Source organism: Pyrgilauda ruficollis, unplaced genomic scaffold (genome assembly GCF_017590135.1).
Source record: "Pyrgilauda ruficollis isolate IOZ18807 unplaced genomic scaffold, ASM1759013v1 scaffold154, whole genome shotgun sequence".
Classification (NCBI taxonomy): domain Eukaryota; kingdom Metazoa; phylum Chordata; class Aves; order Passeriformes; family Passeridae; genus Pyrgilauda; species Pyrgilauda ruficollis.
The window spans coordinates 415,837-428,877 of record NW_024514099.1 but is presented as its reverse complement, the minus strand read 5'-3'; the positions used below and the strand labels follow the sequence as shown (position 1 = coordinate 428,877).

At 37.9% G+C, this 13,041-nt stretch overlaps 1 protein-coding gene across 1 annotated transcript; it reads right to left on the bottom strand.

The window, feature by feature from the left end:
* Positions 1-513: 513 nt before the first annotated feature.
* On the bottom strand, positions 514-11,077 carry ELMOD2 (ELMO domain containing 2). The gene is made up of 8 exons (XM_041461784.1): positions 10,873-11,077; positions 9,676-9,704; positions 8,981-9,075; positions 8,109-8,238; positions 7,156-7,289; positions 6,526-6,594; positions 5,273-5,406; positions 514-4,921 (listed from the first exon to the last, which is right to left on the bottom strand). Exons 1-8 carry the CDS (start codon positions 11,015-11,017, stop codon positions 4,764-4,766), a joined length of 894 nt encoding a protein of 297 aa, XP_041317718.1. The 5' UTR covers positions 11,018-11,077; the 3' UTR covers positions 514-4,763.
* Between the last annotated feature and the right edge of the window lie 1,964 nt (positions 11,078-13,041).

The following is a 13,041-nucleotide window of genomic DNA, read 5'->3' as shown; positions in this document are numbered from 1 at the left end:
AAGATACAGAGTCTGAAAAAAAAACCAACAAACCAGCAACACTTGAGGGTTTCTATCTCCAGAGTTGTTCTCCAGCTTTTAAATTTTGTTCCTCCTGAGCAAAAACGCTCAGATTTTGAGTTGCCTTCCAGGTCCTTCAAATAAAGTCATTGTGGAGCTTTTTGGGGTTTGGTTTTGGTAGGGGCTTTTTTTTGTGTTGTGGATTTGTTTTTAAATTTTTTGTGCTTTTTTTTTTTAAAGTCTTATACAGAGCTTCTTTTCAAGTGAAGATTTTAAAAGCAACTGAAATGAAGCAGTAATAAACCTCTACCACTTGCAGCAGAGTACAGTAGCCCATCTGTGTAACAGGATCGAGAACCAAGGACCTCTTAGCAAGCTGAAGGCAAGTTAGGAGGATGGGGGGGAAGAAAAAAGTAGGATAAAGCTTTCATTCATATCCCAGTGCAGGTACATGAAACTGACAATTGTTGCATTTTCTAGCAGGCCAAAGACATGACTGTTGACAGTATTTTAGACTAACCCATTCTTTATTTGCTACCATTGTAAGTATCTCTATTACACAGACATCACAGTATACATTATTGCTTTTATATTGTGGTAAACAGGAATTCCTATTAATATGCAGCTGTCTAAGCACATTGTCGTAAGAAGAAATTGCCCACAAGTCGTCTTGGGCTGGGTTGTTCTTAATTCCCTAGAGAAAGACAGTGTCTAGACTGGCACAAGAAAACAACAGTCCAAAGATGGGTCACCATGGTACTACAGCAACACAAACAAGAATGACAGAAGGAAACCACAGGCTACATTTTCACCACTCATCACTAGCAGTATTGTCAAGAATGCTGACTGCTCAACTCCCACCTAACTAAACACAACTTTTTCATCATAATTCCTAAAAAAAAAAGGTTAAGTAATTTCTTTTGTGAAATTTTATTTAAACTAGGATGGAAAATCTGGAAAATCAATGGAGCTCTGTGTGTTTAATTTTTGTTGCATTTTTGTTTTGTTTTGTTTTTCAAAGACTGAAACTATTTACCTGGTGTGTTTAAATTGGCCCCTTTTACTATTGCACTTAGGACAAAATGCCCTATTCTTTACATGGTTGTATCAGATGTATCACAACCAGTTAAAAAAGATTGTTTCTTTCTTCCTATGTAGCACTGTCTTCAGATGGCTTTCCAATCAAGTTTTAGTTACTTCTGAAACAATATGTTTACTTAGTGAAAGACTAGATTTTACATTTGCTTGTAGTAAACTTCTGCTTATCTCCAGATTAATTTGTTCACAGAGTGGCACCATGTTTCAAGCATACACTAAATAACAAAAGTGAAGGTAGTTTGTTAAACATTTGCTACAGGAACAACAACAACAAATTTAGAAAACCACATTGTCTCCAGTTTTAATTTTTTTTTTAATACTACTGCATAAAAGTTTTCACATAGTGAATGTTTTAAAGAGGCAGCAGGTTAGAAAACTAACAGCACTTGCAAGTTCTAGTAAGATAATATGTATTTAAAACATGATGGTTAATAAATAATAATTTACTGAGTTTTTAAGACTCTTAGAATAACCTGTGAGCAACAAATTCTGATGTTGAAGATTATATCAATTTGCAGAAAAGTGGCCTACCTCCATTTCCAGTCTTCCATAACCTTAGGATTGTCACCTTACAACAGAATTAGCATAAAATACCACTGACTAGTAAAGCCTTGTTCTTGCCTTCTCCAAACACAATTTTACCTATTTCAATACATTTTCTAGCTACCACCATAATGCAGTTAACTTACCAGGGGTGCAAACAGGGACAGCAGTATTAGTCTACATATAGTGAGTGACTCCTAGACAGAATTACTGATTGATCACACAAAACCACATGCAAATTCTAACTGTTTCCTGGGAAGGTGTACTGGAGCCTAACATAAACATTCACCTTAATTACTACATGCAAACTAATGTACTCCCTTATGTCTCACTCATCTGATGATGGTTGGGTCTACTGTCACAGTGCACCTCCCAGATCACCCACTGATTTAAGAAGAAAAAAAACTAGCAAAGAAAGATGCATCTTATTAAAAGCTTGAACTACATTTGACACTAAAACATCTCAGGTGTGTGACTGGAACCCTGAGATCTATGGTTGGGCTTTAGAAGCCTCAGCAATAGTTAAATGTCAGTCTCCCAGTGAACAAGGAGCCCAGTGAAAGTTTCAGTGCTGGGAAGACAAGGGTGTAGATTACTTTTGCAACTGTTGGGGAAAAAAGAAAAAAAAGCTTGCAGGCGTAGCTCAGGGGAGCCTTTATAGATTGCTCAAACAATTTTGTAACTAGCTGGCAGGCAGTAGATGAAAACAAATAGCATCTCCTTTGCTGCTGCTGCCAAACATAATTGGGATCACTTCTCGAATTCAAAAAGTCAGTTGTGTTTACTTGCAAAGGAGATCTACAAGCAGTAGAGAAAGTTATTAATGAAGACAAACTCGACAAAAGATGGGGCTAGAAAGTAACTACTTGGGCCACTTTCCACTTCCTTTCTTGGATTTTTGGCATGTCCCGGGTCTGCAAAGCTCAGAGAAACAGAGCTGCACCACAGGACATGAATCCCAGAATACTCTCCACAGGACCACAGTTCTTCATTGGCGAGTATTCTAGGGTCCACGTCCAGGGGAGTAGCAAAAGAACTGGGCTTCCCATTGTCAGTTTGGATCTAATCTGGTCAGTTCAGCTGTTCAGTTTACAAGCCAGGGACAAACCATAAATACTCTGCCTGTGCACATCTTCACAGTGTTGTTGTTGTTTTTGGGTTTTTTTATATTGGTAGAACAGCATCAACCCAACAGAGGTAAGACTGAACCCTTCCCCACCCTGAACACATTCAACTTGTCTGACTCTTGCCTGTACCTAAGGTATCATAAAAAGAAAAGAGACCTGTGTTACCCCATACAGAGGTACTGTGAATCCTGATCAGAAGCTTCCCCAAAAGCAAGAGATCCCCTTGTTTAAGGGATTGAGAGCACAAGGGCGGATGCAGTGCAACAAGTCACTACTTACTCAATTACAATCACAGAATTACTGGGCTGGGAAGGCACCTCTGGGGATCACCAAGTCCAATCCCCTGCCTAAAGCAGGGACCCTCAAAGGAGGCTGCTTAGGGCTATATCCAGGTGGGTTTTGATGATCTCCAAGAAATGCAGTATTACATATTATATTTCATACTTATGTAGTGTAATAACACTCATTACAAACAGAAGGTTGTCTTTTTTTTTTTCAGGTTTTTTTTCCCCTCATGCTTCCATTCATTGTTTTTAATGCTTATATTGTTCAGGAATCTCTTCTGGAGTAGTCATTGACTAGAAATTAACTAATTAGTTTACCTGAGATGATTAAAAAAAATATATGAAAGCTTGTATCAACATACAAATTTTGTGCCACTGTGAGCTATTTAGGTATACGGTGAAAAAATCTTTCTCAAATTACTCAAGTTTCTAAGGCTGTGATCTAGTTAGAAGACTCAAAATAAAAAGCTGATTGAAAACAGCAGAAGGCACTTATTTAATAGAAGGTCTTAGAAAACAAAATTATGGTCATACCAAATCCACTTAAAGTTGCTCTAAGCAATAATTAGTCACAATACAGACATGAAGATCTATCTATTGGATTGTCTTGAGGATGGCAAGACTAAGAAACACATCAAAGTTGCATCCACTCCATGGAAAATACATCTTTTTTAGACTTGTACTCAGATGTAAATTTATTTTTACAAAATAAGGATTGCAGCTGCAATAAAGGAGGTTTTTTTTAATTTATAAAATGGCTAAAGAAAATCTGTTGTACCTCCCACTAAGAAAACCCCTTTAGCTGCTAAAAGAAAGGGCTGACAACAGATTCTGAGTCAATCATCCTCATCATTTGAAGTCAGATTAGAAAGAATCAAAAGTTCTTAAAATAGAAATACTTTAAAAAAGAGTAGCTTTAGCCTGAAGATCTTATCCTCATGCTGATGACACGTGGTTCTTTTTGTTTGCAAACTAAACTACTTTCAAGCATAGGAATTGGCTAGTACAAATCTAAAGATAAACTTCCTTTCCAGAAGTAATTTCTAGTAAGTACTAGAATACAAGTAAGTACAATATGCTGATGGATTAAGCCTCTTTTCCAAAATTATAAACAAATAATACATCTCCTTTGAGGACCTCTTAATTACAAAGAAATTTAACACTAAATTGTTGAGTGAACGATCAATGATATATAAAGGAACAAGAACACAAAAAATCTAAAACAACAATAATTTCAACTAAAAGCTGAACTTCAATCGTTATGTTAAAAGGCTGGAATATAAATTCACATTTGAAAAGTACAACTTAAACTGTCTTTTAAAGGACCATTAACAGTCAAATCCATTCATAAAAAATATGATGCAGCATAAATATCTGCTTCATGTTTCTGCAACAAGAAGTATAAAAAAAAAGTAAAAGTAAGCAATCCAGAGGTTCTTGAGATTTGTGGGTTGTTCTTTGTGTTGGTTTAGTGGTTGGGTTTTGTTTCACTTCCTTTTCAAAAAGCTGCCCTTTGGAGAATAGCATAAAAATACCTGTAAGCAGAGGTTGATTGTCCAAGCTTCCTTAACTGAATTTTGCTAATTTTCTTTTTCTTAATGTAAAAAAAAAAAAAGTTCTATTGTTAGACAGTTTTTGGTGAAACACACAAAATTTCCATCCAAATGAATTACTCAATTTTTAATACAGAACCTCATATACTGCAGAGGAATTAAGGTTTCTTTGTATCTTGTAAGGTCAGTACCACATTGTAATCCAGTAGAAGTCCCTTAATTTTTTCATGGAATTTCTCTCTGTACTGGTTGAAGTGCATAATGCTTTCTGGTTCCTCTTCAAACCAGAACTTGTCAAACTCATAAACTAGATAACCTGTGAAGAAAATAAAATACAGCCAGTCCTAGAGTGATCCTTTAGACTCTCTTCAACCCCTTAAAACAAGGACTAGTCCCATCCTGATCTACAGCAAGCTTTTGGATGCTCTAATAATAAATAAAAAAAGAAATCTGCAAATACTGAGTTTTCAGACTGGAGTATCTAAAATATAGAACGCCACAGAAATTATCCTTAAATGTACATTTCTGCAGCACAATGTTTAAGCAGCAGGTGCATTTCCAATACAGAAGACAAACAGCTTACTCTGGCTAATGAGAAAAGAGTGGAAATGCACTCCAAAGAGCTTAAACTCTATGTTATGGCCTACCCTGAGTACTAGATACTTACAGTAAAACTGATGGAAGTGCTCCATCTGTGGCAGCCCAGAGACCATGTTGTAGAGATGACCCTTTAAAGCACCATTCTTGAGCAAGCTGTATGCCATCTCTGTCAGATTGATCCCAACTATGGCATAGGAGTATCTGCAACACAAATCATGGGTTTACATTATGGATTGAAAGACTTAAAAGGTTCCCTGGCACAGTCTGCTTTAGGATAGCTGTGATAGTCCAAATTGTTCCTGTAATACTTGTTGATGAGCTGATTCCAATCTACAGACCATTCCCTGGTGCATCCACCCATGTAAAAGTCACAGTAATATTGAGGTGGCAAAGCTAATCGACACTGACTTCAACTTATTCATTTGACATCCTTAGATCTGCTGGAATATTAAAAATTGCATGTGAAAAACATTGTTGTAGTGTAAATGGAATGGCTATTTCAACCTGTTGCTCAAACTGAAAGAATCTGGTTTTCTGTTGCATGGTATAGAAAGTATTATAATAGAAATTCTTAAATAACCGTTAAAGTGTTTGTGGAGGAAGAGAAAAAGTAAAAATTCATTAATTTGTGCCAATTATATACTTATGTAATTGAGCAAAAAGTCTCACATATACTGTTCATGACAGAGTTGCACAGGGTACTGTTATTTACAATCAAAGTTATGAAGGGCTCCTGTTTTTTGGTAGGTCATCAAGTTAACAATGAGCTAGATGGATCAGATTATTATATCTGACTGGTTTGAGAGTATATTTCCCTGTAAAATCAGCTAAATGCTTAAATATGCAAAGTTTTCAGAAACAAATTTAAACAAACAAACTACCTGTTTGTAAGTACTTATTACAAAGCAGAAACCTAGAGAGGAAAAAAGGACCTTAAGAGGTAATCTAAACTATCCCAACACAGGATCAGTAAGAACGTGAAAAACAAGTATGAATTTCTAAATCTAATCTAAGTCTACTATAAATAAAACTAACTACAACGTTAAAGGCATTTACTATGTTAAATAAAGATGATATTTTGCAACATTTTTGCCCCAACAAATCAATTCTGAAAAAAAAAAAAAAAAGCTGCACTTAGTTCCCAGCTAGAAGTTGCTTTCTGTGTTAGGTTTCTCACACCCTTCTATTCTGACCCTTTATTCATTCTTTAATGGAAAAAGCCCACATGTATTTTCCTCTTTACTTTCTGGACATATGTTTAGCAGTCTTCACTTCAGTTCTTACATAGAAGCAGCCAGAAAAAATTCTAGAGCGACTTACCCCAGCTTTGGGTGATTTGAACGAGAAAGGATCTGACGAGCTTCATTGGTGTAATGCTTACTAAAATACCTGGCAAAGTAAAATATTATTTTAAATTCTTTGAAAAAAAAATACTTTGTTCGTGTCAACATTAAAATCTGTACCTTTAAACTAAAGGTGAAAACTAACCTGTAACTGGAAAACGGCACAAAATGAAAACCAAGGAAAAGGGAGCAAAATAAATTATATTCAGCATGAACTAATACTGTAAAAAAAACCCATTGTGATCTGAACATCAAATATGAAGTTCAACCTAGTCCAAAAGTTAGCTTAGCAAAGATATGCAAAAATTACAGTAGGAATTTTTACATTCAGGTATTTTTAAAGCTTTTGAAAAGTTAGGTACAACCTCCCAACTCTAGCATAAGGCAACAAAAAAATAAGGTGCCTTGGGCAAATTTCTGTCCCTTCCCTCACTTCTTGTCCTCATCCAACCACATCACATGTTTACAATGTGCAGCCACTAGAAATGTTGAACATAGTACCTTCTATTTGCTTCTACTCAGTTTTTATTAGAAATAGCATTAGTTAGAGAAAATACAGATACTGAAAATTAGTTACAAAAAGAATGAAATACTTCTTTTCACTTACACCAGATTCACTAAGCCCAGCAGCCCCATTCCTCTGAAGTCTGTTTTAGGATCATCGCCTTGGAAGCCAATGTCACACCACTGTTTGCTGATTCTGGCCTTCAGATTCTCGTGAGGCATCAGCAAATTCCAGAGCTGCACAAATATATTTCCACGTTATGCTGCTCAAGTATTCCAAGTCATATTAATTCAAAGCAATTGCTGCTGCGCACTAGAAACCATTCACCAGGTATTGAACAGGGTACAATTTGCATGCTGCTTTTTTCTGTTAGTGGCAATCTGGGGTCTGCTACAATGGCTCACTTCAGCAATTATGGAAGTTATTATATATAACATTAAATGTGGTAATTTCCTTTCACAGACAAAGATGCTGCATGAATACCAAAGAAACAAAGACTTGTTTCACTACAGAAATTAATTTATGCATCATTTTGCATTAGGACAGCTACAAACTGAAATATAAATTCTCAATGAATACTCAAATTCAACATGTCAATGTTGGGGCTTCCATAGCAAGCTGAGATAATTATGAAATTTTATCTTCCAGCATCAAACTATCTTCCTTGACATTGGCTGGGATGCAGTTATAAGACAAAATAAGTGTCTTTTTTATTTAGTAACTAGTGGTTTACAAAGTTAGACGTGTGCATAAGGTTATAAATCTTTTTAGTAGTGATTCTTCAGTGACGCATCACAAATTAATTTTTCTACATATATATTGTTGTTATGTCTGATTTCACACAAAGTAGCTCCATTGCAAGTAACTCTAGTTTATTTTTTTCTTTGAGGTTTTATTTTAATGTGTCATTTCTGTAGTTTGCAGTTCTACTTTGCAGTTTGTAAGTAGAAAAGAGCTTTAAGCTGGTAAGAATGCTACCAGTAACTTCTTTCAAGGTGTTGGACTTGGAGGGGGGAAAAAACCAAACAGCACATGTATTTTAAAAATTATTTCACCTCAATTAACTGTTCCTCGTGTTCTTCATTTTCTGAATCATAAGGGACCTTCCTTAGGTTCTCCACATTCAAATACAGTTTTTTATAACCTGATATCTGTAGCAAGGATATACGCAAATTTGTCTTAAACCTGAAATAATAATAATAAAAAAAAAAAAACCATAGAGAAGTTTTTAAATAGGCCTACTCAGCCATAAATTCTAGCTTGAATTACCAGGTAAGACCTTTCTTATGTTAATGCAATGTAAACACCAGAATTGGGAAGTGCTTTATGTGTATCTTTACAACTACAGCATATTGGTTAAGTACACTTGCATACTTTAAATATCTCTAGCTGATTCCAGTGCTGCAGTCAGCCTCTATTACCTTCAATTATGGAGAAAAAAAAAAAAAAAAGCTAAAATCTGTTATGGCACAAAACTCCATATATTATCCTGACCACTGTACCTTCACCTACCCCCAAACTTTTTTTAAGTCTTACACACAAAAAGAAAGAAAAAAAGAAGAAATTTTGATTATTCCCTGTCACTCACTAATTACTTATGGAGATGAATGCAAACATTAATCAGGCATCACTATATTCTCTTAAATATATCTAAGGAATTATACAGTTCTTGTAATCAACCTATGCAATGATCATACAAGTTAGAAATGTGGAGTAACAGAAGGGACTTGCAAAACAGAGATACAGCAATGCCAAATCCACATGAATTAAACTTTGCAATTTATTTTCTAGAACTGATGAGAACATAACCACACCTTTTTTTCAGATTTCATTCAGAATACTTGCATTGAATATAAATATTGCTTCAGGTTAAGCAGCTGGAAGAACATGCAAAAAAGTGAGAACAGAGAGAGGTTTCCAAACACACCTTGTGTCGTTCTGTTCAATCTTCTTTTCTTTCATTACATCTCTGACATATTTCTCCACTTCAGCTTCTTCAACATGTACAGCATTTCTTAAAACCTAGGCAGTTAATACAGTAAAGGACTTCATGAGGAATGAACACATTATCTACCTCATTATTAATGCTCAGTTTCTGTATATCTGTTGTATTATTTACTGTAAGAGGAAAAAGATCAGTTTAAGGCAATTGCTTACAATGCACTGGCTCAAACTGCATATAAAAGATCTGCAATAATTACATGAAAGCATGATTTTACTTTGTCAGGCTGTAAACAACAATGTTTACATAGGAGTTGCATAAAGGATAAATGCAAAGCTGGAGAGTTGCTTGGTCTAGATTCTTGTTTGCTTTCAGCTGCTGAATTATGTTGTTCCTAATCTAGTTGAAAAAAGTGCAGCTAAGAAAATGCTTCAGAATTAGGAGATATGTAGCTAACAAAACTGAGATTTCAATGAAACAAATGTTTGAAGGGACATGGATTATTTTTGAGAAACCTTAAATAAACCTAGCACACAGAACACAAAATTCCAAGTTCTCTTCTCTCTGTCATTTACTTGTCTTCAGTTCACCCCTCTCAAAAAGTAAATGCATGTGTTATTTTTCTGGGATCTGTCACTGAAAAAAGGTTTTATTACAGTTTCATCTCTATCATCTCTTACCTTATTTTTTGATGATTCCAGTGAATGTTCTGCAATATGGAAAAAAAGTAGATTTCACCATTAAATTGAACTGTTCTAAATAATTGACAATAAGTGTTCTTGCAGTACATAAGTATTATAAAATTTTACATCCCTTTTATACTTGTAATAAAAAATGAATCAATCTTAAAATAACCAATTTATCAGGTAACAAAATGTCTTAATTTACACAGATTTTTTTATAACTCTTCAGTACAATGCTGAAAGTAGATTTGGATTTTTTAAAGCATAAATTACATGTACAAAACAAAGACAAATTTGAAAAGATGTCAGGAGAGAAATATGTCAATTGATATTTTCCTGTTCTCAGACATTATTTCATTTTTATTACTGAAGAATAAGGAAGTACAGTCACTTCTGCAATTCATTATAAAGCCACAAAAATGTTTGGCAGTTTCTTGAATTGCTGTTTTAGATCAAAATTCTTCATCAAGCAGAATTGTAAGTTAAATCACTCTTCCTTCCTCACCTCCAAAAAAATGCATTTATGTATATTCAATGTGATTTTTTTTAGTAAAGGAAGGTAAAAGCATATACACAAAGTGATGGGAAAACTCTGGGGGAGAAGGTACGATTTCTGATTCACTTTTTGATGACACTGGAATTTCCTTAGTAAGTAGACAAGGAAGCTAGTTCTAGCACTCATTTAGAATTCTCACAGGATTGCTGGGATGAAAGGAAGAGTGAAAATACAATTCTGGGGATACACACCAGGTACTGGTTTCCAGCTCCTGGAAAGCAGGAGGCTCAGGGGGGACTTCATCGCCCCCTACAACCACTGGAAAGGAGGCTGTGGACAGAAGGGGGTCGATTCCTTTTCCCAAGTAACCAGTGACAAGAGGAGAGGAAACGTCCTCAGGTTGTGCCAGGGGAGGTTTAGGTTGGATATGAGGGCAAATGTCACCACCGAAAGGGTTGTCAAGCACTGAACAGGCTGCCCAGGGCAGTAGTTCAGTCACCACCATTCCCGGAGAGATTTAAAGGACGTGTGGATGCGGCACTGGGAGACATGGTTTAGTGCTGGGTTTGGCAGTGCTGGGTTAATGGCCGGAATCGATGATCACGGAGGTCTTTTCCACGCTAAATGCTCCTGTGACTGCTGCCATACACGACGCTTCGGAGGCGACCTCGCGGCCCCGGCCCCGGCCCCTCCATTACCTACGCTCAGCGTCCGACGCGCGCCCGCCTCCTCGCCGCCCAGGAGGCGCTGCAGCTCGCACTTGCCCGTCAGCAGCCGTAGGATCCACTTCAGCCAGAACCGAAAGTAGTTGCTGTACAGGAACCCCCAGACGTGAGCCCACATCTTCCGTGGGCGGCGGCCCCGCGCCGGCGGGGCGCGAATCCGGCCCGGCCCCGCGCGCTGCCGCCGGCGCCCCCTCGCGGCCGGGCCGCCGCGGCCCCTCAGAGCACGGCCGGGAGCGAGCGGGGCCCGGCCGCCCCCCGCATCCCGCCGGAAGCCAGCTCCCGACCTGGAAGTGATCGTGGGTACGGGACGCGGCGGAAGTGGTGGTTGGGAAGAGGCTTCCTTTTCCCTCTGGCCCTTGTCGGCTAAGGGCGCTCGCGCTCCCTGGCCCGCTGCCCGCCCGCCGGCCTCCTGCCCCGCCGGGCCAGGCTGCGCTGTCACTGCTGCCCACAAACACCGGACTGATCGCCCGGTGTGCAAGAAGCCAATAATGAGAGACACTCGAGAGAGACATCGAGTATCTGTTTCAGTGTTACACAACCCTGGGTGGTTAATCCAGAGATAATCCACAGATCAAGCGCTCCAACTGTCAGAACTTTTTCCTGTTTATACATTTTAGCAAACAAAGGAGTTGGTGTTCGTTGGCTACAAGTTACACAGTTCTCTTATTAATCAGTATGCTGTCTTCTACTGGTTAATGGTTCTCTCACCTCTGGTGCTAATTAGTTCCGTGCTCAGTCTCTGTTTTCTTTGTGGCCGGTTGGTTTTTGTGTCGGTGCTCTGTGAGTCGGTCGGGATCTGCTCCTGCTGGAATTCTCTGTTACCCAGGTGGAGCCAATTTCAGCACAATTACTGAGTTGTTTTCATTTGTTTCTTCCTTATCTTGGGAATTCTGCCAGATGTCCTTGTGGCCCCTAAATTCTGCATTTGTGGTGTGCACTATGGGACATCCACTTTGTCCACAGTGGTCCATCCTTCTTGCCCAGATTTGTTAACCTCCCCTGGGTCTGAGAACATTGAAGCCTGTCCAGCCCTAAACCTTAACAAGACAATTTACCAAAAAATAATTTTTGGTAGAACACCTGGACATCACCTAGAGCTTGTTGGGTGCTCTCCGTTTCATGACTTAAATCTCCCCTCTTGCTGATTAGGCTTGAAAGTAGATAAAGATCAAACACCAAAGGATATTCTTTCTTAAGAAAATTTTTGCATATTCCACATCTTGCAACAGTTGGGCTAGATGATTTTAAGGAGTGTGTTACCATGGATCTTGCCTTGCCTTTGCTGAATGAAGGTTCAGCCTGACTGTTCCATTTAGTTTCAGTCACTACTTCCATTGTATTATAATTGATTGTTTCAGTAAACATGGGTTGAACATGGAATTGTATGCAAAATTTGGAGTGTTGTAAGGGAGCTGGCAGACTTGCTTGACTGCATTCTGATATTTTTTTTTTGATATGTGGAAACTGAACTAACTTTTACACTACATCAAAAGCCACACAGCAGGGCTGATGGCCTATGTCCCACAGAGAATTTCAGAGCACAGACCAACTTGTTTGGCATCCTCTCTCTGGGTTCCTACACTCATAGGGGTGCCTAGTTTCATGTGGGGAAACCATTGATGTGTGAACTTCAATTGTTTGCATATCTTATTCCTACACTTAAAAACTGTGAGGAGAGGTGGTACATGTTGCATGTTAAGAGGCAGTGTAACTGCTTAGTGAGCAATCTAACTTTCAAAGCATTGAAAATGGTGAAAATAAGCTTGAAAGTATTTATCTCTATTTAAAAGTATTCTTACTTGGTGACAAGATGACATGATGATTTTATCACATTACCTATATATAAGTTGTTCCAAGGTAGCCAAACCCCAGGAAACATATATTAAAGAATCAAAGATCCATGCCTTAGAACTAGTAACAGAAACTGGAGGAAATAAATTTGTCTGTATTGCAGCACCTGGGTGTAAACTATAGCTCCCACCTAGTTTGTATATGAAACAATTCTGAGCAAATACTTGGGGAAAAAAAGATTGTGCTATATCTCCCATCTGACAACTTGGCAGCACACTGCTGCTGTGATATTTAAACATATCTGGGCTGAAATAATCTTGTCAGAGGAGTCCTGGCTACACCAGCAGCTGA

What these genes read in the sequence shown, in the direction of transcription:
- ELMOD2 (XM_041461784.1), bottom strand. Translation starts at nt 11,017, where the DNA reads ATGTGGGCTCACGTCTGGGGGTTCCTGTACAGCAACTACTTTCGGTTC. An exon ending in ACGAGGAACAGTTAATTGAG is followed by an intron (nt 7,290 to 8,108) that starts GTGAAATAATTT and finishes ATATTTGTGCAG; the next exon opens with CTCTGGAATTTGCTGATGCC. An exon ending in TCAAATCACCCAAAGCTGGG is followed by an intron (nt 5,407 to 6,525) that starts GTAAGTCGCTCT and finishes TTTGTGTTGCAG; the next exon opens with ATACTCCTATGCCATAGTTG.